Genomic DNA, 27,167 nt, shown 5'->3' with positions numbered 1-27,167 from the left:
CCTGGGTGTGGCTAGAGAAACTGAACTCAGGTGTGATAAACCACAGTTATGTTTTAACAGGGGGGCGGGGGACAAACACTTTTTCACACAGGGCCATGTGGGTTTGGATTTTGTTTTCCCTTCATTAAAAAACCCCTTCATTTAAAAACTGCATGTTGTGTTTACTTGTGTTATCTTTGATCAATATTTAAATTTGTTTGATGATCTGAGACATTAAAGTGTGACAAACATGCAAAAAAAAAAAAAATCAGGAAGGGGGCCAACACTTTTTCACACCACTGTATCTCTCCTCTGCCTCTTATCAAAGACAAAGGAAGACTCATTTGTAGCATTCATTAGACCGCAGTTTCTCAGATATAAGATCTGAATCAACAAACTGTCCAGTGAATACAGTGACCTTCTGCTTAACCTTTAGGGTTCTTTAAAGAAGCCCTTCATTAGCCAGGCCATAAGGTCTGATTCTTGTAATTAATTACATACAGTAATTATATGTATATGATAACTGTACATGTAATTATACACAAAGAGCTGTGTAGATTTCTTACAAATTGTAGTGAATTACTGATTACAGATTACATGATGAAAACAGTTAGTAACATAATCTAGATTACTATTTTTTTGTAATGCAGTCCGACTACTTTTTAGATTACTTTTTTTTTATCAAACTTGTTTGAAACCTACCATTAAACAAAGCAAAGTCTGAAGGTTTTAAATATTTTTGTCCAGGCTTCCAAAAGGTCACTGGATATGAAGACATAGTGTTTCACAGTTATACAACACCAGTAACTTGCACAATTATTTGTTTCATATATGGTCTAATAGCTTGAGAGATGCTTTTTCCTCCTTAAATTCAGAAGCAAGGTTTTAGAGCCCTGCATTTCGGCCCGGGCCCATCTGTGTCAGAAGGTTATGATTGGCCGGGAGTAGAGTCTTACGTCAGCGCGTTCTGAACTCGTACATACCGGTCATTTTCCTTCTGCGTTCACACACAGCAGAATTCCGGCAATTTACTGGTAATGTTACAACTTCTCATACCGGTAAATTGCCGGAACAAATTTACTGGTATTTTTGAAAATGTCCTGTTCACACATGATCTCTTTACGGCAATTTACCGGTAATTTTCCGTAAAAGTTTTTATGTGTGAAAGGGCTTATTGATATATGCTTGAACTGTTTTAGTATATCTATAGATTTTATTTTAGGCAAGTTGTGATGATTTGAGAAGGCTAAATTGATCAAACATACGCTATGATCAGCCCGCCAGTCTGCCGCTGGTCACTTGGTCATTACTTTAAGAAAGAAAAAAAACTTAGGCCCATTAACGAACAAAAAAACGTTTTTCTAAATTAACTTAATAAAAAACTAAACAAAATATAATCACTTTGCCATTACATACAAAACTGAACTATTTTAATAGCTGAAACATGAGCCGTTTTGGGAGAAGAAAAAAAAAAAAAAAAAAGACGGGCTCGGGTCGGAAATTCTGACAAGCTGTCGGACATGGGCCGGGTTAGGGCCTGAGCGTCTTTGGCCAGGGCCAGGCAAGAACCTAAATTTGAGGCCCGCGCAGGGCTCTACAAGGTTTGTAAATATATGCACACAACATTTATGAATATAGTCCAAGCTAAATGGTTTGACATTGTAGGATTTTTACAGAGGAAAAATTTTAACGATACATTTTAAGTATTAGGGAGAATCAATAAATTATGAATAATTTACTGCCATTGTGTAAATAATATGTAATCATGTAATCCATAAAAAAGTAACTGTAATCTCATTATGAGCATTTTAAACTCTAATTACATCATTTTTGGAATCTGATTACGTAATCTAGATTACATGTGATCAGTTACTACACACACACACACACACACACACATATATGAAGCGTTTATTTGCAAAAACAGATAACTCAGTTTTTATTCATCTTTATAAATCATTCTTTATTGTGTTTTATTGTGTTAGTTAGATGTATTTATGTAATTATTATTATTTAATCAAAACAACCCAACTGCAGTTTGATTGATATTATTTGGAATGCAGGATAAAAACACATGATTTTTGAACATTTCTAAAAATGGAGTTATCTGTTTTTGCAAAATAACTCTTAGGCTTATCTGGACAACATGCACGGTTTCTTCTTTCCTGAAACTTCACAGTTCATAAGTTCTACCAGGAAGACATGCCTGATTGTTGTTGTCAATATCAGACTCATGTGTTTCAGGATGAAGGATAAAAGATGCTGTAGACCTCATCAACACCTAAGACACATAACTGTGAAAAACAGCTGACATTTATTTTCTAAAATAGAAATCAATTCCTGTCTCAATTTTGCAATAAATCAAGGTTGACACAACAGCCTCTTAAACATCTACAAACGTAAACGTTTGCAAACAAGTCTCAGTTAAGATCAAATAATAAAAAACGGTATAAGTAAATATGGTCTCTTCAGTATAACGGAAAAATCAAATAATATTAAGGAAAATGAAACAGTCAAAACCTGCTTGCACTGGGCGTGCTGGTTTTGGCCCTTATCACTGGCTGCAACCATGTCCTCATCTCATATGAAACACCTGCGATTCAGAAACTGCCAATGCATTCACATTCATGTAAAGTACGAGTTGCATAATGACAAAACTCACAAGATCTACTGTCAACACCCTGCACGGTAATATTGTTTCTTTTGTAGCAGAAATAAACCGCTGCAGAAAAAGTCTGATGCAATGCTAATGCAGTGGAGTAAAGAGTACATATACTTGTTCAAAAATGTAGTCAGTAGAGAGTAAAAGCTGCTAATACCTTCGATACTCAGTCCAAGTACAAAGTTGCGAAAAAAGTTACTTAAGCACAGTAACTAATTACTTTTACTCAAATACTGGGATTATACTCAGTTCTGTTACATTTGGGCAAAAGCAGGAGATGCAATAAAATCCTACACGCATTGCATTTGTCTACGTGACTGGCAAGTTCCTCTCATGAGAAACAGTGTACAGTATAAATATAAACAGAATTGACTGCTAAAAATATATATATATATATATATATATATATATATATATATATATATATATATATATATATATATATATCCTGATTTTTTTATTGTTGCTTTAAATAGACCTACTCGCCCAAAACTAAACACGTGACACTTGAATGGATCACATAAACATGACTCCTGCATTTCATTCAGTCCTATGTGAAGTGGCATTGACCTGTTGTAAAGTCACTGGAGTTCAGAGAGTCTATTTCGGGATTGACAAGGCTGATCTGATTCATAAGAGTTAGTGTTTTTGTTACACCGCTGCTCACAGACTTATTACAGAAGTCAGTTTTCAGACTTCGGTCTGATACGGGATTAAAAAGAAGAACTGTTGCACCTTGACATTTCATCACCTCTGAAACTGTGAAGTGTCACTTTTGTAGATGCGGGTCATTTGACAGATCCCTGAAGAGCACTACTTGTTAGTCGACTTCCAACCAGGTGCTCATATGCGTTTTTTGTCACTCGTGCACCTAAAACCCAACCAGGTGGGCAGACAGCCTCAGATTATTATGGTCTGTCGCCAGCGGCCTGGGGTTTCCCTGGAGACCATGTGACTGGTGTTGTTTTTTTTCTTCCCTCTCTTTTAGGAGTTGTGTTTATTATGGGATGTCAGAGCGGCCTGCTTATGACTATTATGGGATGTCGGAGAGGGCGGGAGGGGGCAGTGTCTCCATAGCAACGTGGTTGCTAAGGGGGCAGGGACTAAGAAAGGGGAAGGCAGTGTGTACTTGCTGGTACTGTGTGCGAGGGGGAGATGACTATTATGGTCTGTAGGTTGCGAGGTAACTATGCAGAGTTGAGCGAGTGAGTGTTGTAGGGAGGGGGGAGCGTGCCTAGGATTATTATGGGATGTCTCTACCCCCCCCACCCCCCCTCTGATTTCTTTGTGTGTATGAGGATGTTCGCTTCTGGTCACTGACGCTGGTGAAAGGGGAGAAGAGTGGACGACGTCTCCCAAAGATTTACACCTTTTCGGAGCTTCTTTTTGTTTTTCAGTGATAGGTAGTAACCTGCTGCTTTCGCGTCAGACTAAAGCTGATCATACCGCCGAGTATCTACACCTTGGACTGACCTGTAAGTCAATTCCTCCCACCCACTTCCAACCGCCTGCGTTAAAAAAATAAAAATAATATGTACGTGCAAATAAATATGCGTTTCTCGGCGAGTTTTTAAAAGCATGAACCAGAAAATAAACAAAAATATCTAAAATGACTGGTAACTTACAACTGTGAGACACCGCGTTATAAAGCGCCGTTTGGTGTTTTTCGGGGGCTTCGCGACCTCCGCGTGTTATTTTTTTTCATGGAGGAAAGTTTTAAAGACACGAATCCAACCAGAAACGAAGGCAGATAAGCGCTTTAACTCAACTCATCCAGCCGGCTGCCATTTTCCCTGCAGCCGGATCACTTGACTATGTTTGCTAGCTTTGCTAACTTGATTGACAGCTAAGTTGAGGCGTCTTTCGCTCGGCCCGAGCGAGAAAGTTTACGAAAAAAGCCGAAATGACACGATTACGTCTAACCCTTTTTAACACTACACGCTGTACGATGTTGTAGTTATGAAATGCCACAAGCGTTAATTGATTTTAATTCAATTCAACACAGTTAGCCTCCCCTGTTACTTGTTTATCTCTTTCTGTCAGCATGGGGTGTTGCTAAAAACCAAACCAAAATATTGTTGTTTCTATTTTATCAAGCGTCCAGACGGGAATATGTCGGGGAGTGAAGACGACAGGGACCATTTTGGACCCATGAGAGATGGTAAGGTTTAACTGTCCTGTCAGGACCCTCATTAACCACATCATGTTATATAACCTCCCCAAATGAGCCTAAACAAGCAAATTAACTGCTGACATGTCAAGAGTTCTTCTAAACAAATAGTCATTTCTGTAAAGAGAACGCTGCTAGATTTAATGTTTATATATTCTGCTCGAGCTGGTGAGCCACGTGTTACTGCATCATACGCCTATATAAAGCCCAATCTTTAGTTTATGATGCAGTAGCGGCAAGCTGTATACAAAAGTCAAATCACTTCCTGTATCACTTGGTCAGCAGCAGATGTTAAAATGAAAGATACATCTATTTGTTACTGACTCATTAGTGTCTTAAGAGCGAAATAAATGCTTGTTTTTCTACCTCAGCGATCCTACCGTGCGAAATATCGTTTGCATTGTGTGTCAAACCCATTTGTTTTGCTTTTCTCTTCTGGCCGCCCTCGGTAATGGTGTTGCTAACGCAGCCTATCAGCAGAGAGCTTGCAATAAATGAATGATTTCAAAAGCAAGAGCCTTATGCCTTAGTTTCACTGCTGCTGACATATTTGGACAGTAGACTCACATCTTGAGGCAGGAATGCACACAAATAATGTATTCTGAAGACTTTAAGCTCTGAAAAAAAAAAATCTAAATTGATGTGCTATGTTACCTTCTAGTCATTGTATTCAAGACATATGGGTCATAAAGTTGAATTAAAAGTATTGTATCAGTTCAGGAAGTATAGGAATGACAGAAAATCAAAATTGGGATTGTTCAGTTTTAATTGTTCATGTTTGATGCATGCTGTGTGTCTGTGTTTTGGACAGATGATGCCGATGAACTTATATCAGAGGCAGAAACTCCCAAATCCAAAAAGAAGAAGAAAGCAAAGAAATGTCGTGAAAGCAGGAGCAGTAAGCGACAGAAACTCCTCAGAGAGGTTAGTGGAGCACCTTTAGGGCCTGAATTATGCTGTATATAGATATATAGCTAGATACTTCCGTTCAAAGTTTGAGGTCAGTCAGATTTAATAATTTTTTTTTTTGATATAAATGAAATAAATACCATTATTCAGTAATGATGAATTAAATTGACCAAAATTCACAATTCATTTCTGTTGGTGCAATAAATGGTGCAATTTTTAACTTATTAATCAAAGAATTTTAAAAAAGTATCATGGGTTTCACAAAAACATTAAGCGCCACAATTGTTTTCAACATTGATTATAATAGGAAATGATTCTTGAGCACCAAATCAGCATATAAAAATGATTCTCAATAATCATGTGACACTAAAGACTGAAGTAATGGCTGCTGAAAATCACAGGAACAAATGAGATTTTAAAAAAATGAATACAGTTATTTTGAATGTAAATAATTTTTACAATAGCCTATTACTGTTTTTACTTACATTTTTATTAAATAAATGCAGCCTTAGTGAGCATAAGAACTTCTTTCAAAAACCTTGTATGTCTGATTTCTATGCTGCAGTGTCACATCAATCATCATTTGCCATTACCGTCACTGTGAAACATGTTTACATAAACAAGCATTGAACTGAAAGGTTCTTCCCTGAGTTTATCATCTCTCCTTGGGTGGTTATTGTGGTCTAGGATGTTCCTGTCAGCTCTCCTGAAGTCATGGAAGCAATCCGAATGGTAGAAGGTGAGGAAGACGAGGGGGACAGAGTGATGCGATCTGAGAGTGAAGGGAGTGACTATGCCCCAAGCAAGAAGAAGAAAAAGAGATCCAGCTCCTCCAAGGAGAGAAAGAAGGGAGGTTCAGTGGGAGAAAAGGCTGGTGGCTCATCTGGAGGAAAAAGCAAACGTAAAGACCCAGAGCCTGTGGAGGAAGATGATGACGATGATGATGATGACAGTCAGGTAAGGGTTAGCTAATGGGTGGTCATTGTTAATCCCAGGTTTGATATTAAAACCTTGGGACAACTAAAAAATCAATGTGACATGAGGGTGATTTGATAACTGCAAATACATAAATGAAAACACTTCATTTACAAGAAAAAAAAACAAAAAACAATTGCACAGGATTCAAAATACAATTTGTCATGCCTGAAAGGTATTTGTGCACAAGATATATTGTTATTATTATATAATTATTTAGATTTTTTTTGTGACTTATTCAGTGTTACTTGTACAAAGTACATGTTCCTGGAAAAGTCTGATACCGATATTAAGCCTTGTCTATGCCTTCACTGTCAATGTTGTTGCCACAACAAATATAGATTTTCAGTTTTATTTGTATCAGTTTTTATCAGTGCTTCTTATATTTTTCATTTTCCTTCTGTTGGGATACTACCATTCAAAAGTTTGGGGTTGGTAAGATTTTTTAAAGAAGTCTTATTTTTGTGGAAATGTGATGCATTTTTTTTCAGGTTCAAAAAAGAACAGGATTTATTTGAAATAGAAATGTTTTGTAATATTGTAATTTTAATTATAAATGTGTATTTAAATATGTAAATGTTTTTTTATTTTTTTTTATTACTGCCCCCAGTCTTTTGAACAGTAGTGTATGTTTTTGGATAAAGGTTCAAGTCACATGATATGTATGTGTGTATATATGTATATGTGTATATATATATATATATATATATATATATATATATATATATATATATATATACATATATATATATATATATATATATATATATATATATATACATATATATATATATATATATATATATACATATATATATATATATATATATATATATATATATATACACATATACATATATATTAGTGCTGTCAAGCGATTAATTGCATCCAAAATAAAAGTTTTTATTTACATAATATATGTGTGTGTACTGTGTATATTATTTATGTATATATAAATACACACACATGCATCTATATATTTAAGAAAAATGTTTTATTTGTACATTAAGTATTTTTATATATATTATAAATTATATAAATATATCCATGCAAATACATGTAAATATTTTCAAAATATATACTGTATGTGTGTGTGTATTTATATATTCATAATAAATATACACAGTACACGCAACATCTGTGGCACTGTGCTGTGTGTTAAAACTTTTATTGTGGCCAGCCTAAGGCATTGCATTCTCTCTAGTGTTATTCACCTGTCATCCTCTGTTCTTCTTTCACAGGAGCCCAAATCTTCCTCTCAGCTATTAGCAGACTGGGGAATGAAAGACATCGACTACACCTTTACCCAGGAGGACTACAACTCTCTCACCAATTACAAAGCTTTCAGTCAGTTTGTCAGGTAGAACAGCGATCTGTTTTTGTCCCATTTCTCTTATCTCCCTATGTAAACATCTTTATAATAGCCTATGGTTATTTTACTCTGTTGACTCATCTAAAATATTTTTCTCTCTCTCTTCCTGTTTAGACCTTTAATATCTGCTAAGAACCCTAAGATTGCTGTGTCAAAGATGATGATGGTTTTGGGGGCTAAATGGCGAGAGTTCAGCACTAATAATCCCATGCGAGGCTCAGCGAGTGCCAACGCAGCCCTGGCAGCTGCCAATGTAGCTGCTGCAGTGGAGAGTATGGTGACCAGGGTGGATGGAGGAGGGGCTGCACCCATGGCCACACCCACATTAACAGCAGCTCCTGCTGCACCACCCCCACCCCAGCAGCCCCCAGCGGTCCCCCTGCGAAAAGCCAAGACCAAAGAGGGCAAAGGTCAGAGTGGAGAGGGAGAGAGAGAGGAATATGGATGAAATATATGATATTTGATTGAAAATTAAAATGTCAGGATCAAAAATAATTAACAGAAAAAATAAGGAATTTCAGGAGGCCCAAATGTGAGTTAATTATGTGTGTTTTGTTAATGTACTAAAACATTTTTGTGTCATGTGTATATATCTTATCTAGGCCCAAATGCACGTAGAAAGACCAAGTCCACTCCAAAGCCCCAGGACAAAAAGTCTAAAGCGAAGAAAGTGGCTCCACTCAAGATTAAACTGGGCAATTTCAAGAGAAAACGTTCATCTGTATGTATCTATTCTGCTTGCATATATTTCTGCAACATAATCTAAATGAGATAAATTATACATTATTATTTAATATATTACTATTATATTAAATATATAATATATAAGATATATATACTACTGTTCAACAGTTTGGGATGAGAAAGTTTGTTGTTGTTTTTTTTTAAATTAAATTAATGTTTTTATTCAGCATTCATGCATTAAATTGACTGTGAATTCACAGTTAAAAGGATAGTTAATTTATAATGTTACAAAATATTTTAAATAAATCTTCTTTTAAAGTTTCTATTCATCAAAGAATCCTGAAAAAATGTTAGGGTTAACATTCACTGTTACCAGAGAAATGTTAAGCAGTTTTCAGTGTTTAATAACAACAAGAAATGATACTTGAGCAGCAAATCAGCATATTAGAACGATCCATAAAGGATGGTGAAACTTTGAAGACTGGAGTAATGGCTGCTGAAAATTCAGCTTTGTCATCTCAGGAATAAATTACATTTTAAAACCTATTAAAATAGAAAACATTTATTTGATATTATGTTTTACTATATTTGATCAAATCAATGCATAAATAATTGCTTTGGTAAGCATTAAGAGAATTCTTTCAAAAAATGTACCAGTTTAACAGTAGTGAATATATATTTAAAATTATTCCTTATTTTTATGGCTAACATCACCAACTTGTTTTGCACCCCTTCACCCATGGTTCCTTCTCTCAGAGCGGTGAGGATGATGATGGTGAGAGCGATTTTGACAGCTTCTCCATAAGTGATGGGTCCAACAGTCGGAGCAGCCGCTCCAAGAGTAAAAAATCCAAGAGCTCCAAGAAAAAGAAGAGTGAGTCAAAAACAGCACAACTCAGATTATTCTGTTCGGTCTACTGAACACACACACACTGTAATGAACACACTATACTACTTTTTGGCCATTTTCCAGCCATTTACATTTTTTATAAACCCTCCTTCTCTTTCGTAGTGGACGAGGATGCTGATGGCTATGAGACTGATCATCAGGACTACTGTGAGGTGTGTCAGCAGGGTGGTGAGATCATTCTGTGTGACACCTGTCCGAGAGCCTATCACATGGTGTGTCTAGATCCTGACATGGAGAGAGCCCCAGAGGGCACATGGAGCTGCCCCCACTGCGTACGTACATATAAACATGTTCAGAATAAATGTCTGGCCTTTCCTTGAGCTGCTGTGGGTTTATCGAGTAAAATCTACATTCTGTGTGTGTGTGTATGTGCACTGTTTCTCTACCATTGATATTTAATGACTGAAGTTTCTGTTGATTATGCATTATTTATGTCTCTCTCTCTCAGGAGAAGGAGGGAATTCAATGGGAGGCTCGTGAGGAGAGTTCTGAGGGTGAAGAGGAGAATGATGATGGAAGGAGAGATGATGGAGAGGTAGAAGAGGAGGACGATCATCATATGGAGTTTTGTCGGGTGTGTAAGGATGGAGGAGAGCTGCTGTGCTGTGACACTTGCCCCTCATCCTATCACTTACACTGTCTCAACCCTCCTCTGCCAGACATCCCCAACGGAGAGTGGATCTGCCCACGCTGCCTGGTGAGAGAGGAATAATATAGTGTGATAGTCCTAATCTATCCTTTGGTTTTCTTGAGGTTTTCTTTTCAGAGATGCCAGTGTTGAAATATGTAAGATTAATTGATTAATCCCATTATTTAAATTAGTTGAATATTATGGTTTAATTTGGAAAAACATGGAATATAATGTCTTTGTTTTTGCAGAGTCTTCCAATGAAGGGCAAAGTCCAGAAAGTCCTGGCCTGGCGCTGGGGTGAAGCCCCTCCCCCTATGCCCGTGCCACGTCCTGCAGACCTTCCAGCCGATGCTCCGGATCCTCCTCCTATGATTGGTCGGAAGGAGAGAGAGTTTTTTGTGAAGTGGAGCAACATGTCTTATTGGCACTGTTCATGGGTCCAGGAACTACAGGTGACACACAAATAAAAGCACACACTTTTCTTGTAAGTAGGAATGCACCAACATTGAAGTTCTATTTCAATTTTTGTATAAATAAGTGATAAAATTTATAAATAATAAATGTTCTTAAATAATAAATCAGTGGTTTTAAATGCTAAAAAGTGTGAAAAATTTATATTTATTTTGAAACTTGCTAAAGATTACATTAAAATTATTAGTGTTTTTGCATATCAAGTTTAAGTGAACATTACATGCTGTCAATGGTAATTGAAATGTAAATATAGAAGAAAATGAGTATGCAGTTTAATTTCCAATATTGACTTACACTAGTTATTTAAAAAAACCTCTAATAGCAGATGGGGTTCCATTATATTGTGCATTCCTTCTTTTAATGCAAGGACATAAAAGTAGTTACACATTCATATACTGAAGCATAATATATGCACAATAATTCATGCATTTTTGTTTCTGTGGGTGTGTTTATTAGTAAAATCATTTAATAATTTATGTCTTTTTCTTTCTTACCACAGTTGGAGCTGAACTGTCAGGTAATGTTCCGTAACTACCAGCGGAAGACAGATATGGAGGAGCCCCCCAATCTCGAGATGGGTGCGGAGGGAGATGAGGATAAGAGCTGCAAGAGAAAGAATAAAGATCCCTTCTATGCCCGTATAGAGGATCAGTATGGGCGCTTTGGAGTAAAGTTAGAGTGGCTCTTCATCCACCGCATCTTAAACCACAGGTGAGAACATTATTATGCCGAAGCCTGTTGAAGAATGACATATGCTAAACTATTTGGGTAGTCATTTCTCTCATTCTCTCTGGTAGTGTGGATAAGAAGAATAATGTTCACTATCTGATCAAATGGAGAGATTTGGCGTATGATCAGTCAACCTGGGAGTCTGAAGACATGGACATTCCAGACTATGAGACCTTTAAACAACATTACTGGAACCACAGGTACATGCACACAGGCCTCTACAGCACTTTACACACATGCACACTAGTGTGAAACAATATTGACTGCAGTTATAAATTAACCTGCATACCTTCTTTTTTCTGTTTGTCAGGGAGCTGATGCTCGGAGAGGAGGGCAGACCAGGTAAAAAGATGAAGAAGGTGAAAGTGAGGAAGACAGAGAGACCTCCTGCTAATCCTGTGGTGGATGTAAGGAACCTTAGAACAGCTTGGTTCAACTTTTGTCTACTTTATTGACTAGGATAGAATTTTAAAACTGAATACTTTTAGGTTGGAGCCATGGTTTATTCAGTGCATTCACTCTGTCATATTTTGCACTTTTTCCCATAATTCCCTGTTCTTTCAAGTGTACCCATTAATACAATTATAAGCAAGGCCACAATTACATATTTAGATAGTTTGGAAACATTTTTTTTCATAGGTTTTTGACTGACAATGATCTAATGTTCCTCCTGTCTCTTACTTTCAGCCCACTATAAAGTTTGATAGGCAGCCGGATTATCTGGACTCTACTGGTGGCACGCTTCACCCGTACCAGCTTGAGGGACTGAACTGGTTGCGTTTTTCTTGGGCTCAGGGCACAGACACCATCCTGGCTGATGAGATGGGTCTTGGAAAGACGGTTCAGACTGGTGTCTTCCTCTACTCACTCTACAAAGAGGTGTGTTTCTAAAAAAAATTTTTTTAAGTGCACTACCGCTCAAAAGTTTGGGTCGGTAGAATTTTTAAAAAACGTTTTTGGAAAAAAGTCTTTTGTACTCACCAAAGCTGCATTTATTTCATCAAAAATAAAACATAAACTGTATTATTATTTACTATGTATTATTATTATTACCTATTATTATTATTATTACAAGTTAAAATAACTGTTCTTTTCTTTTTATTTAAAAATGTAATTTATTCCTGTGATGGCAGATCTGAATGTTCAGCAGCCATTAATGAATTCTTCACCATCTCATGATCATTCAGAAATCATTCTGATATGGTGATTTTGTGCTAAAGAATCCTTTTTTTTAATTATTATCAGTGTTAAAATAGTTGTTGCTTAATTTAGGGAAGCTCTGATACATTTGTTTCCAAGATGAATAAAAAGTTCAAAAGTACAGCATTTAGTTACAGTAGAAATCTTTTGTAATCATTTTAAAGTCTGTGGTTTTTGATCAGTTTACTGTGACTTTGGATCAATATTTTGAAGTGAACACACACCCGGAGCGCTGCACATTCACCCCCCCCCCCACCTTTGGATTACGAGTCCGACTCTCTAACCAATAGGCCACGACTTCCCCATACATTTTGATCAAAGTATTATATTCTTTTAAAACAAAAAAATTATTTTAGTTTGATTAATTGATTTTAGAGGAATAAATGGTCTCTATGAAGACACGTTTATCATAAAAGCTATTGTTTATAATGTGGCATTGAAGTTTATAATACAGTACATTTGGTAATGGTCTCTCTCAGGGTCATTCAAAGGGGCCGTTCCTGGTCAGTGCCCCTCTATCCACCATCATTAACTGGGAGAGGGAATTTGAGATGTGGGCCCCAGACATGTATGTGGTTACTTATGTGGGTGATAAAGACAGCAGAGCGGTCATACGAGAGAATGAATTCTCCTTTGAGGACAACGCCATCCGTGGTGGAAAGAAGGCCTCCAAAATGAAGGTATGAAACCCAGAGGAAAAGAGGTTTGGAGGGGAACAGTTGATACAGTAGTAACCATAGCATAAACGTAGGTAAATTTATGTAAATTAGTGCCACATCTGCTTTGTGGTTTGATGATTTATGTTTACATTGTGTGGTCCCTGAATCTCTCTTTATCTGTGTAGAAAGAGGCTTCTGTGAAGTTTCATGTGCTGTTGACCTCCTATGAGCTTATCACAATCGATCAAGCCATCCTGGGCTCCATCGACTGGGCTTGTCTTGTAGTAGACGAAGCCCACAGACTGAAAAATAACCAGTCAAAGGTAAGCTCCATGTGTCAGATGTGTGACACACCAAAATATCTACTAATTAAAGGATTTGTTCATTCAAAAATCAAAATTGTCATCACCCTCCTGTTTTTCCAAACCCGTATGACTTTGTTTGTTTTGTCCTAAATTTTGATAAATATGAAATTGCTATTGTTTCATTTTAAATGTTGTCTAATTGATTCGTTCATTAATTCTGACTGATCATGTTTTTTTTTTTTTTTTCTGTGAACCAGTTTGATTTACAATTTGGTTTAAAAAACCAGGTTGAATGATTCATTCACAAATCTGACTAATTTGGTCCTTTAGTTCAGCTCACTCACTCAGTGGTCCGATTTCAGAAGTTTGATTCCTGAGCTATCTATTCCTTTAATATTATGATTAAACTAGTATTTGATGTAAATCTCACTCTCGTTTTATCTCTTTCAGTTCTTTCGTGTGTTGAATAACTACCCTCTTCAGCATAAGCTGCTGTTGACAGGCACACCTTTACAGAACAACCTGGAGGAGCTCTTCCATCTGCTCAACTTCCTCACGCCTGAGAGATTCAAGTATGTGTGTGTGTACTTGATAAGTGAGTGTGAGGAGGATGTTTGTGTTCCCTCAGTTTTTTTTGCTGTTGTTCAGTACCAAATGTGTGTGTGTTTCAGTAATCTAGAAGGTTTCCTGGAAGAATTTGCTGACATAGCTAAGGAGGACCAAATTAAGAAACTGCACGACATGCTGGGTCCACACATGCTCAGAAGACTCAAAGCTGATGTCTTCAAACACATGCCCTCAAAAACGGAACTCATCGTGCGAGTGGAGCTCAGCCCCATGCAAAAGTACGAAACATGTTTAGTGTTTGTCAGTGTTCTGCTAAATATTCAGTACATTCATCCCCCATTTACGCCACCTGCTGGACACCCTCTCTGTTATTTACAGCATGATTCATTGAACATTATGACTGATAGTTTGATGATTCTGATTATTCACAGTGTGTCGGTATAAATTACAGTTGTGTGGGCCATTTATGACTTTTATATGGCAGTAGCCTCTAATTCAATCTTTCTGTTTTTCTGGAACAGGAAGTACTACAAGTACATTTTGACACGCAACTTTGAAGCTCTGAACACTCGTGGAGGAGGAAACCAGGTGTCTCTGCTCAATGTGGTTATGGACCTAAAAAAGTGCTGTAACCACCCCTACCTCTTCCCGACAGCTGCTACTGTGAGCTTCCATGCACTCACTCTCAACTAGGACAGTACCATTTAACAGTAGAAATGGGGGAACTTACAGTTCTTAGGTTTGAATGAATAACAGCAGTACTTTCATCTGATCGTTATGGGTCTGATTTTGCAGGAAGCCCCTAAAATGCCCAATGGCATGTATGATGGCAGTGCCCTCACAAAGGCTTCTGGGAAACTGATGCTTCTGTGTAAGATGCTGAAGAAACTGAAGGAGGGTGGACATAGAGTTCTTATATTCTCACAGGTACACACAAATACTGTACACAGATATACTCAACTATATACTCAAGTATACTAAAAAAGCTTTGTGCATGTATGTAGATGACAAAGATGTTGGATTTGCTGGAAGACTTTCTGGAGAATGAGGGTTACAAGTATGAAAGGATAGACGGAGGGGTGACTGGAGGGATGAGGCAGGAAGCCATCGATAGATTCAATGGTGAGAGGAGAAAAGCCACCCATTTATAATGGAAAAAAAAAACCCAGCAATATAATGGATGTTTTGTTTTGACAAAATCCTTATCTTTTCTCACTGCAGCTCCTGGTGCTCCTCAGTTTGTTTTTCTCTTGTCCACCCGAGCAGGGGGTTTGGGCATCAATTTGGCAACCGCTGACACTGTCATCATCTACGACTCTGACTGGAATCCACACAACGACATCCAGGTAGAGGCGTCGTAAAATACCTGATGCTAAAACTGTCAAACACCTGCATCTTCAGTCTGTGTGGGTGGACTCTTTCTGATGCTGTCTCTCTCCTGTTGTCTTTCTCAGGCATTTAGCAGGGCTCATCGTATTGGTCAGAATAAGAAGGTGATGATCTATCGATTTGTCACTAAAGCTTCTGTGGAGGAGAGAATTACACAGGTGAGATGTGAAACCGTAGTTTAAAACCCAGGCAAATACAAAACTGTTGAAAAAACAAAACAAAACAATAAAACACCACCACTAGCAAAAGTCATCTCATGACACTTGTGTTTCAGGTGGCAAAGAAAAAGATGATGTTGACTCATCTGGTGGTGCGACCTGGTCTGGGCTCCAAGGCTGGATCCATGTCCAAACAAGAATTGGACGACATCTTGAAGTTTGGCACAGAACAGCTTTTCAAATACGAGCTTGGAGAAGGTTTCTCTGAACACTTGATCTTCTGAACATAATGTTGCTTTGAGAAAATAAAACATTTAAGAGAATAATAATAACACTTAAAGGCAGTGAAACTTCCTGGATCTATTTGTGACATGTTTTGTGTATCAATCACTATCGCATATACTATAGAAGCGTAAACATAAGCTGCTGTGGTGTAGGTGTGAAGTTCTGCTTTCAGTTGAAGTTTATTTTGAGCTTAAAACTACACATGACCTTCCTGAGCACTTACATTAATAAGCTGAGCTTCATTCTGATGCTGCAGTAGGTATTCTGGTTTTTTTAAATGTATTGCTAAAAATAAAATTAATAATATTTTTTATGGTGGGCCAGAGAAAATGTAGTAAAGTGTAAAAAAGAAAAATTCTGACACACTGGTCTGACTGTGCCCACCTTAGTGTTGAGCACTGGGCGGAAAAAGTAAATACTGCCAAATACCAATGCATATGAAGTACTTCTAGTACTAGACAATACAGAAAATAAGGTGAATAAGTTAATACAGAAATGAATGGAAGTAATCCACACAATAAATGAAGGGGACAAAGTAAACACTAAAATCAATTCTAAATCAAATAAATCTGTCCTCCAGGTGACAATAAAGAGGAAGACAGCAGTGTGATCCACTATGATGACAAGGCGATTGATCGGTTGTTGGATCGAAACCAAGATGCAACAGATGACACAGAGCTGCAAAGTATGAATGAATACCTTAGCTCTTTTAAAATGGCCCAGTATGTGGTCAAAGATGAGGACGAGGAGGTGAGTTTGTGTGTGTGGGATTGCGACTGTGTGTGGTGTCTTTGTGGGTGTATGTATATGTAGATCATATGGTGTGTCTCTGTCAGGAGGAGGATGTGGATAGAGAGATCATTAAGCAGGAAGAGAGTGTAGATCCTGATTACTGGGAGAAACTGTTGCGCCATCATTATGAGCAGCAGCAGGAAGATCTCGCTCGTCACCTGGGCAAAGGCAAACGGCCACGCAAACCTGTCAACTACAACGACTGCTCACAGGAGGACAGAGGTAGTAGACGGGGTACAGACGCACTTTTAATGCATTTTTTTACTGCTCTTTCCCTGTATGTTTGTGACTGTTGTTATAGATGAAATGGTGTGATCTCAGGTCTGGTGTGTTGTTATATCGGTAATATTTTTATTTGAAATTAATTATTTTTAAATTTATTTGAGATTTTGTTTAAAATAATGAATTTATATTATTTTAAGTTATTACATAATCTATAAATTTTGTATGGTGGTGGTTGTTTAGATGTACATTACTGGTCAAAACTTTGGACACACCTTCCCATTCTTTATTATTACCCATTCTTAACTTTTATAAAACTAAACTGAAACATGGAAATTATGTTGTATATTATCTACTAAAAAATTTCATCAAAGCAAAACTTTAATATGCCTAAAATAGTTCATTTAAAAAATCATGTGATTCATACAATGTATACATTGTATATGAATAAAATAGAAGAAATTATAGCATTTAGACGTGTTTTTAAGATGAAACGCATTCAGTCCAGTTTGTCCAAAAGTTTGACTCTTTTGTTTTACGTGTCTGCATGAATCCTGGTTGTATTGTCCCCTGAAATTAAATATTTTCTTGTCAAGAAAACTCAAATTCTCAGTAATATATTGCCTCACTCATTTGTGTTCCCAGACTGGCAGGATGATCAGTCTGATAACCAATCAGATTACTCTGTTGCTTCAGAGGAGGGTGATGAGGACTTTGATGAGCGATCTGAAGGTCAGGAACAAAGTAAAACCATCCTTATCTGAATAAGCAGTTATTAAATGGTAGTATTTACATTATCCTCTTTTTTTGTTTTAGCTAACTCCCGAAGACCAAGTCGCAAAGGCTTGAGGAATGATAAAGATAAACCACTGCCTCCTCTACTGGCCAGAGTGGGAGGAAACATTGAGGTTCAACTTCAGTTACTTTTCAGCTTGTTTCAGCTATTCTCTCCACACACTCAGCGATAGTTAACCTCTCTCTCCTCATTAGGTTTTGGGCTTCAATGCTCGACAAAGGAAGGCCTTCCTGAATGCAGTGATGCGTTATGGGATGCCTCCCCAAGATGCCTTTACCACTCAGTGGCTCGTTAGAGACCTGCGAGGCAAATCAGAGAAGGAGTTCAAGTAAGTCTGACTGTCCTTAGAGGAGTTCTTGTCTTTTATTTTATTTTTTTTACCTAATTTACTTGAGGACTCACTCTCTTTTTTCAGGGCATACGTGTCTCTCTTTATGCGTCACCTGTGTGAGCCAGGCGCCGATGGGGCAGAAACATTTGCTGATGGCGTTCCACGGGAAGGACTGTCACGACAACATGTTCTCACACGCATAGGTGTAATGTCACTGATCCGCAAGAAGGTGCGTGAGGTTATGCTTGCTAGTGTTTTAGTGGTTAGGACTGAGCTATTTGATTCTGTGATTGGCAGTGGTGTTGTTATAGGATTGACTATTTTAAATTCTTACAGGTCCAGGAGTTTGAGCATGTCAATGGTCAGTGGTCAATGCCCTGGATGAAAGAACTGGAGGAAAGCAAAAGAGCGGCAGCGATTGCAGCAGGAGAAGATCCAAAAACGCCCTCTACTGGGACGCCTGCAGATACCCAGCCCAACACACCAGCACCAGGTACACACATGCATATGAGTGTTGTTATTGTTAACTAAAAACTAAAACTAAGAAAATATTAATAAAATAAGAAAATATATAGTATTACAATTAAAAAAAAAAATGGTAAAAGACTGTAGACAATGGTAAAAGCTATATAGACATTTAAAATTATACTAAATTATACTTAAAGCTAAATCAAAATGCTAATAAATACTATAATATATAATCAATTCTACAAATAATGCTGACCCATATGGGTCAATGATGAAATTTTTGTCTATCAAAATTCATGTGTTGTGACCAATAAAAATCATGTGGTCCAGTGAACATGAAGAAAGAATAGAACAGATCATTTCAAATAATTCAACCTTTTTATGAACTTGCATATTTGAAAATCTATTCCCAGAAGAGGGAATAATTTGTCCAGTATCTCTGCATGGCCAATCATTACACATTAATCTGACTCTCTTTTCAATCCAAACAGAAGACCTTTCCAAGAGCGATGACGTAAAAGAGCTGGAGGAGAAGATGGAAGGGGACGGAGAGAAGGAGACTAAAGGCTCCAGACAGGAGGATGAGGTACTTGTTATTTGCAGTCTCATTTTTTCACTTCACCTTCCTGTTTCTCTTCTCTGTATTTTTAAACACTTTCCCTTTGTAAACACCTGCCTGTCTCACTTTGTCTTTCTTCTTGTCTCCAACTCATTCTCACGTCCCCTCTCAGATCATTGAGATTCCTGATGAAGGTGAGAAATCCCCCAGTCCTGCAAAGAAAGAGGAGAATAAGGACAGAGAGAGAGAGACCACCTCACCATCAGCAGAAAAGGATGGAGGAAGCAGAGATGAAGAAAATGAAAAGGAGGGAGACAAAGAGAAGTCCACTGAATTGAAGGAAAACACGGCTTCAGATGTCAAAGCTGAAAGTTCAGATGCCACAAGCAGTGTAGACGCATCTAAAACCAAAGGTGAGGTGCTGCTATGCATTACCTAAAAAGGCCAAAATACAAATGTATTTTCTTGTATATACTACATATCCACTCCATGAAAACTTATCTTAAAATGACCAGATGAACTCTTCTGGTAAAGGTCCCCTGTGTAGCAAAACAGGATGCAGGATTGCAGTTTGAATTTGGATGTTAGGAATTAGAATTAAAATGAACTGAAATTCAAAGTAATCCATAAACTGTCAAATTCTCATGAATTGAAAGTGAGCCAGTTCTTTAATTCTAAATTTTGCATAACCCTGATCACAAATAGCACAAATACTGTCTTCCTCCATTGCAGAAGAATCTGAAGAGAAGACAGAAAAAATGGACACTAGCCCAGCAAGACATGAGAAGAAAGGTACGTGTTATTACAAATAACACCTTTATATCACAGATAACTCTTACAATGAATAATCTGTCTTTCTCTCTCTCCTTAAACAGAGCTGAAAGATGAGAAGGACAGAGTGAAGTCAGAGGACTCTGCTAAGCTACAAAATGGAGAGAATGCCAAAGAGACAAGCGGAGGAGTGGATGGAGTGAGTGAGGAGAAGAAGAAAGCAGTGAAGCAGAGGTTCATGTTTAACATCGCTGACGGAGGTTTCACAGGTACTCTGGGAATTTACTGTCTGTGTGTATGTGTACATGGTGGTGCATTCTGAATCAATGAACTCTCTTGTTTCTCTCTCCAGAGCTTCACTCTCTCTGGCAGAATGAAGAGAGAGCCGCCACGGTCACAAAGAAGACTTACGAGATCTGGCATCGTCGCCATGACTACTGGCTGCTGGCTGGTATCATACAGTATCCTTAATGCCATAATTTTGATAATCGGTGTGTCTTTCAGTACAGACACAGCAATACATTTCCTTGCATCACTAAAAGGAATGCATCTCGTTTTAGTATACTTTGTATTTATTTATTCATGCTATTTTGTTATTTAAAAAAATATGATAGTTTTATGAATATATTTGTTTTCATTGTTTGTATTATTTGAAATGCAATACCAGTCAAAAGTTTAGACATACAATTTCATTCTTTATTTACCAGTTCCTGAATTTTATTTTATTTTATTTTTAAAAAAACATTACCAGTCAAACATTTGGACACACAATTTTTCATTTTAAAATAATTGTAAATTCAGAAATCTATGTAGTAGACAAGAAATGTTTAATAATTCAAAACTTTGCTATAAATCAAATCATCTAATGGAAACTTTTAGCTCTAGTTTTTTAAAGAAAATAATACATACATAATCTATATGTCTTCAAAGCAGATTTATTGCATTTGAGCATATGCGTTTAAAATAAAAATATTTAAGATCATAACATAAGCGACATAAATTCAGGCAAGTGTTGAAATTTTACAGTATATCTAATATCAAAAACTGTTATATCCTTCACCTCTGTACCATCAGCCACGGTTACGCACGTTGGCAGGACGTACAGAATGACCCTAGGTTCGCCATCCTCAATGAGCCCTTTAAGGGAGAGATGAGCAGAGGAAACTTCCTTGAGATTAAGAACAAGTTTCTTGCTCGCAGGTTTAAGGTTAGAGATGTACAGATACTATGAATCTGTACACACTACCCTGCAGTGTTTGCACAGAGCTACATGGCTCTTCTTTCAACTGCTTCATTTGTGTCTCTCTTTAGCTGTTGGAACAGGCTCTGGTGATCGAGGAGCAGCTCAGACGTGCTGCGTATCTAAACATGACAGAGGACCCCTCTCATCCCTCCATGGCACTCAACACACGCTTCAGTGAGGTGGAATGTCTGGCAGAGTCACACCAGCACCTCAGTAAAGAGTCCATGTCAGGAAACAAACCTGCTAATGCAGTTCTACACAAAGGTACAATAACTCCCATAACTCTATACGGCCCAATATGATTTGCCTCACAGCTTTGGACATACTTTTGCAATGTAGAAGTGTGCTAAAATCACAAATAAATGAAATACAAAATAACTATATTATTTCTAGTCACCAGGACAAAAACTATTCACAGATACTTTTCTATTTCTTTCACAAATTATTCAGGATCTTAAAAGATGATCAGAATTTTGTATGAATTGTTTATCTAAATTGAATTTAAATTTAACTGAACTTGAATGCAAATAATCCAGGTATTATTAATTCATTTGTTTTTCAGTATAAAACCAAATCAAACAAACACAAAAAAAAAACAGGTAAAAAAAAAAAAATTAACAATGGATATCAAGCACTCAAATTCCATTTAGCTTTTTCATTGGACTCATTGTAATCTTGAAATGACTGTTACTCGCAGAAAAAAAAGGTCACTGGCGCCTGCCTCGTGACACACCAACATTATATTTTCTTAATTGTTGTTAAAAAAACAGAAATAACCTGTTAAATTCATTCTAAGTCTGAATGTAGTGTTTTTGCATTGACTTGGCTAGATTTGACAATACATGTTACAGAGGCCTGGTGGATTTGTATGTAGTGATTTATGTATGTTTTGTTTATTTACTGAGCTATTGCATAATACTATACATTAAAAAAAAAAAAAAATTAACGTAGCACCATAAAATCATTTGAAAATGAAATTATACATTAAATATGAAAGTAAAATGCCCAAAGCTTCTAAACAGTTCAGAACACAGTGTTTCCAGCACAGCACTGCTCAAAGCCACAAAACTTCACACTTAGTATCTCAGCGTAGTTTTACCACATTTGGCTTGCTTATTGCATCCTGTAGCTGCAGTAATGTTGTTTAAAGACTAAAATGAATTAATTGACTTTAAATGTTCAAATAAATAAATCTATCCTACTGCCAATCGTTCTGTCAGTTCTCAAACAACTGGAGGAGCTACTCAGCGACATGAAGGCAGATGTCACCCGGCTCCCGGCAACCATCGCTCGGATTCCGCCCGTCGCTGTGCGGCTGCAGATGTCGGAAAGAAGCATCCTTAGCCGGTTGGCCAGCCGAGGACCGGAGGTCACACAGACGCAGGCGCCACGCTGATGACCCCTGGATGAAGTTTTCACTCGTACCTCCCATAAATCACGATGAGGAATCATCTCACACACATACAGACATGCACCTGGGTCAGGTGATCAGATGCATTGTGTGTGTGTATATATATATATATATATCTGAAATAAGTTTCAGCTGTCTGCACTAGTTTGGACAGAAGAAGAGTGGAGCGGTTCCTAGCTAACACACTGTGGTTCCCTAATACTTCTTGCAAAGCTCAATTTAGAGGCATTCCAACCTCCTCCATTTAAAAATCCTGTGAACGCACACCTGCTGACCAGAGAGATGCGTATGTATGTTAGAATACACGGCACCCAAATCGTTCTCCAGTGTAAATCTAGTTCAGGTTTTCCAGGTCACCTCCTCTGCACTGTTGTAGGCATAGCAGGGCAAGGTTGAAGAGCTGTTGTGGATTTTTGCCTTGCATGGAATGGATCTTTGCAGTGGGGACTCTTTCCTCCTCAGGTGTGTTTTATGTCGTAATTCACACTAGTTGAATCACTGTTTTTGTGCATTTCCACAATTATGCTTCAAGCTTAAATTTTAAATCCTGAAACATCATGTGGTTTCCAACTTGTGAAAGGTTTATGCTGATGTAAACACAGTCCCTGTACCAAATGCCCACATACTTCTTGGAGTCCACGCTTTGGTGACATAATGCCAGATAGTCTGTCAGGTAATAACCCACTGATGCAGGCTCTGCAGAATTACCCTTCTAAAACACATAAGAACTCTTTTGAAATCTAAAATATCAAATGGGACACCCTATGGTCTTTACAAATGCAACTGGGACAGGGTCACAACTCTTATAAGGACATCAAATGACCTTCCATTCCTTAGATTAAATATATTATAATCAAGATTTTTTTTTTTATTATGAGAACTGCTGCTTTAAGAATCCACATTTATTCCCCTTTCTCTCTCCTGATTGGCTTGTGTATAATGTAACTAGAGAATAAGTCCTGGTTTCTTTTTCTTACAAGAGAAAACAAAATCCCCCTAGCACAGGTGAAAAAACCGCAGCTGTTAATTTAACATCTAATTTTACACTTTCAGAAGGTCTGATCTCACTTTGTAATGATCGTTGTTACCCTGTTATTGTTATGTATTATGTTTCCGTATTGTTTTTTTAGCCCTGCAATAAAAAGGTAACAAAGCGTGCAGCGTTTTGTCTCTTTATTTAGGTGTAGCTAAAGTTTTTTATGTTTATATATAAATTTGAATTTATTTGATTGTGGTTCTTCTGGAACTAGACTTTAATTTATTAAATAATTTATTGCATATTTTAGCTAATTTTTCTTTTAATTTTTAGCTACATTTTAGCTTTTATCTTGTGATTATGCACCTTTTTAACACATTTTACCTGGTTTTAGTTAGGGATGCACGATATTATCGGACTGATATCGAAATCGGCCGATAATTACTTTAAATGTAAATATCGGCATCGGCCTGACATGCAAAATTATGCCGATATGTCTTGCCGATAAGGGGAAGGGGTTAACTCGCATGTGCTCAGGGTGTGCTAGCGATTAGATCACGTCAGCAATGTGGCTCATTCTTGAAGCAAAGTTTTGTCTGAATGATGAATAGATTGACTGTTTTGGATCGCTGCATTTAATGTGTGAAGGCATGTACAGAATGACGCGTTCGGTGTGGGATAGAGTAAACCGTTATAGCACAAGCAGGGGCAGCAGTGACAGCCTCCCCCAGGTCCTAATTCCCGTTCGGTAAGTAGTTTTAATAGTAGGGGCGCAGTTGGCCTACTTCTAATTAAATTAAAAGTAAAATAGCCTACACAAATAACATTTAGACTGTGTTTCTGATTAAATAAAGCAGTAATTGATGTAATAAAATAAGTATGTTTTGATTTAATGGTCAGAAGCTATATCTTACATGAAAAAAAAAATCACAAACATGACACTTGTAAATTAAATAATTGTATATATACTGATTTATTCATTAATGTGTAACGTTTTATTTTTTAAACAAATCATGAGCTCTAAAAGATTTTCAGAATTTTTACAACTCTTTTGTTTTAGACCATCTACAAATGTTAAATCTTAAAATAAAATATTAGGGTTAACACTGCATCTTTCTGGGGGAAAAAATGCAGCGATTGATATAGTTGATTTATATTTATTTTCAAAGCTTCAATGTACTGTTAAAAAACCTTTATTTTTTATTTAATTCTAATAAATAAGTTCTTGTTAAAAACTAACCAAAATTAATAATATTTTGCTTATAATTTCTGCACAGGAGAGACTTGGTGTTGTTTCCAAACAAAAGGAAATATATCGGTATCGGCCAAAATGAGTTGAAAAATATCAAATATCGGCAGAATTCCAATATCGTGCATCCCTAGTTTTAGTTCATTATTGATCCCCTAAAATCAATTCATGGATTCCACTTGGGTATTCAAATGTGTTCTGCAGAGTGAATCGTACTAAGTAGCAAAAATTTAAGACATACAGAAACATCACAGAATTGTGTATGAGAGTGTAAGGTATTTTTGAATCTGAATCTGATTGGGAAAAATAACCGAATTCAAGTGAGTTAATAAATGACAAAAAAAAAAAAAACAGGATGGGGAAATTATGACAATTAACGACAATGGCTGGGTGGAGGCAGATAACTTATCAGAGCAAATGCTGTGGGCAGTGAAGACTTCCAAGGTTAGTTAAGCCTTCACTTTGCATGTTAGATCAATCTGCATGATACATAAACAATGTTTGACCTATTCTATTCCATTTAAGTGCAAAACTGTACATCGGATAGCTGTGTGCTGTTGCGTGTGTGTGTGTATAACGTATTGAAGAGGACAAAAGCATGTAATGTAGGTAAGGGAATTGGCTTTACCTTGTTATATGGCTTTACCATGGTAGTTTTTGTTACTACTTTGTCAGTGTAGATTAAATTGAAAAGGTTGAATTATTTTTATAAATATTGATGCCCATTTTACACAAGTTGATATGATTCTTTAAGGGTCTCAATGAAAAGTCTATAATATACTTTGGTTAAAATTTCTCAATTGTAGTGTAAAAAACACCTTCTTTACTCTGTCAAAATCAGCTCTGTTTTCATCAAGCCGTTTTTTAGTCCATGTTGCTTTAAATGCTAATGAGCTCTGCTGACTTCGCCCCTCTCTTCCGTGAAGTGATGAGCAAACATCTCAGTTACGTATGTAACCACGGTTCCCCGAATAGGGAACGAGATGCTGCGGTGACGTCACACCAAGGGGTGTTCCCATACGGTGACATCACCGCAGCATCTCGTTCCCTATTCAGGGAACCGTGGTTACATAGGTAACCGAGATGTTCCCCTTCATAGCTCACTTCAATGCTGCGGTGACATCACGGTATGGGAATGCTATACCATCACACCTGACGTACCTGAGATAGCTGGGATCCAAGGAAAGCATCTGCTCAAGCGGAAAGAACCCGGGAGCCAGAGGCCGTCCTCACATCCAGGCTGTAGAATCTGACAAAAGTGCTCGGTGAGGACCATCCTGCCGCAGCACATATATCATCCATAGAAGATCCACTAAAGAAGGCTTGCGACGAAGCCACCGCCCTCGTGGAATGAGCTCGGATTCTTAAAGGCGAAGCTAGTCCGTAGGGCTCAAACGGATGTCCTGATAGCCCTTGTAATACAATGGACAGATCCCATGATGGAACTCGCGCAGGACGGAAAGGCCGCAGCCGTCATAAACCCTGCATAAATCGAGAGACCAGGAGATGACGGCCCACTGAAACGCTGTCTATGTACACGTGGTTAGCGGATATGGCTGCCACGTATACTTTAAGAGTGGCTGGCGTTACTCCCTCTGAAAAACAGCTTTGAAGAAACTCCAGTACTGAAGCGATGGGGCAGTTAGCTGGATCCATATCACAAGGTCTACACCAGGTAGTAAACAGTTTCCATTTGAAGGCATATAAGCGTCTTGTAGAAACCGCAGAAGCGACACTGCGGGGGTTGGACGCGGGTGCGACCTTGGAGAAAACTTCTACCCTTGAGTGCAAAACTTACAGTCGCAGGCCGTCACAGTGGGGACATGTTGACAGGCCGCTAAGCGCTGCCTGCGCGTGATGCAGGCCCAGGCACACAATGCACCTATCATGAGTGTCCCCCGCCGTGATAGACCTGCTACATGGCTCCTTACATCTCTGATGACTCATCGCGTCCGCGAAGAGGAGTCAAACACTGCTCGAGAAAAATATCGCTGAGAACGTAGGATGCTTTTTAGGGAACAGAAAATTTGCTTTCCTGAAGGAATGAAATCTGAGTGAAATAGCGCATGGCACGCAGGTATACTATGCTTACGCATGCGTAAGGCGGTGCCAAGCGCTATTTGGCCAATAGGATTGGCGGGATGGTACTGGGCTTCAGACATTAGTCACACCAAGGGGTGTTCCCATACGGTGACGTCACCGCAGCATTGAAGTGACTAATGAAGGGGAACATCTTGGTTATGTATGTAACCACGGTTCCCCAAATAGGGAACGAGATGCTGCGGTGATGTCAC

The 27,167-nt window shown here is 37.8% G+C and overlaps 1 protein-coding gene across 2 annotated transcripts; it reads left to right on the top strand.

The window, feature by feature from the left end:
• The first annotated feature begins 3,724 nt into the window (after positions 1-3,724).
• On the top strand, positions 3,725-23,803 carry chd4b (chromodomain helicase DNA binding protein 4b). 2 transcript variants are annotated; one of them, XM_079445931.1, is made up of 40 exons: positions 3,725-4,116; positions 4,739-4,802; positions 5,623-5,735; positions 6,408-6,677; positions 7,937-8,055; positions 8,182-8,477; positions 8,670-8,788; positions 9,508-9,625; positions 9,764-9,933; positions 10,110-10,358; positions 10,541-10,744; positions 11,263-11,474; positions 11,561-11,692; positions 11,803-11,899; positions 12,180-12,371; positions 13,172-13,372; positions 13,537-13,674; positions 14,107-14,228; positions 14,328-14,501; positions 14,745-14,886; positions 15,019-15,150; positions 15,228-15,345; positions 15,445-15,569; positions 15,678-15,770; positions 15,887-16,028; positions 16,636-16,805; positions 16,892-17,069; positions 17,715-17,801; positions 17,886-17,977; positions 18,060-18,193; positions 18,281-18,425; positions 18,533-18,689; positions 19,156-19,250; positions 19,396-19,636; positions 19,956-20,015; positions 20,099-20,263; positions 20,347-20,455; positions 21,069-21,201; positions 21,306-21,501; positions 22,458-23,803. In XM_079445931.1, the coding sequence occupies exons 2-40, from the start codon at positions 4,754-4,756 to the stop codon at positions 22,631-22,633; spliced, it is 5,865 nt and encodes a 1,954-aa protein (XP_079302057.1). In that variant the 5' UTR covers positions 3,725-4,116; positions 4,739-4,753; the 3' UTR covers positions 22,634-23,803. The 2 variants fall into 2 exon arrangements, with proteins under 2 accessions (XP_079302057.1, XP_079302056.1); XM_079445930.1 differs by having other exon boundaries at positions 16,892-17,081.
• The last annotated feature ends 3,364 nt before the right edge of the window (positions 23,804-27,167 follow it).

This window comes from Barbus barbus (genome assembly GCF_936440315.1).
Source record: "Barbus barbus genome assembly, chromosome: 21".
Taxonomy (NCBI): domain Eukaryota; kingdom Metazoa; phylum Chordata; class Actinopteri; order Cypriniformes; family Cyprinidae; genus Barbus; species Barbus barbus.
Note: the sequence above shows the minus strand (reverse complement) of the source record. Positions and strands in the feature narration are given on the sequence as shown.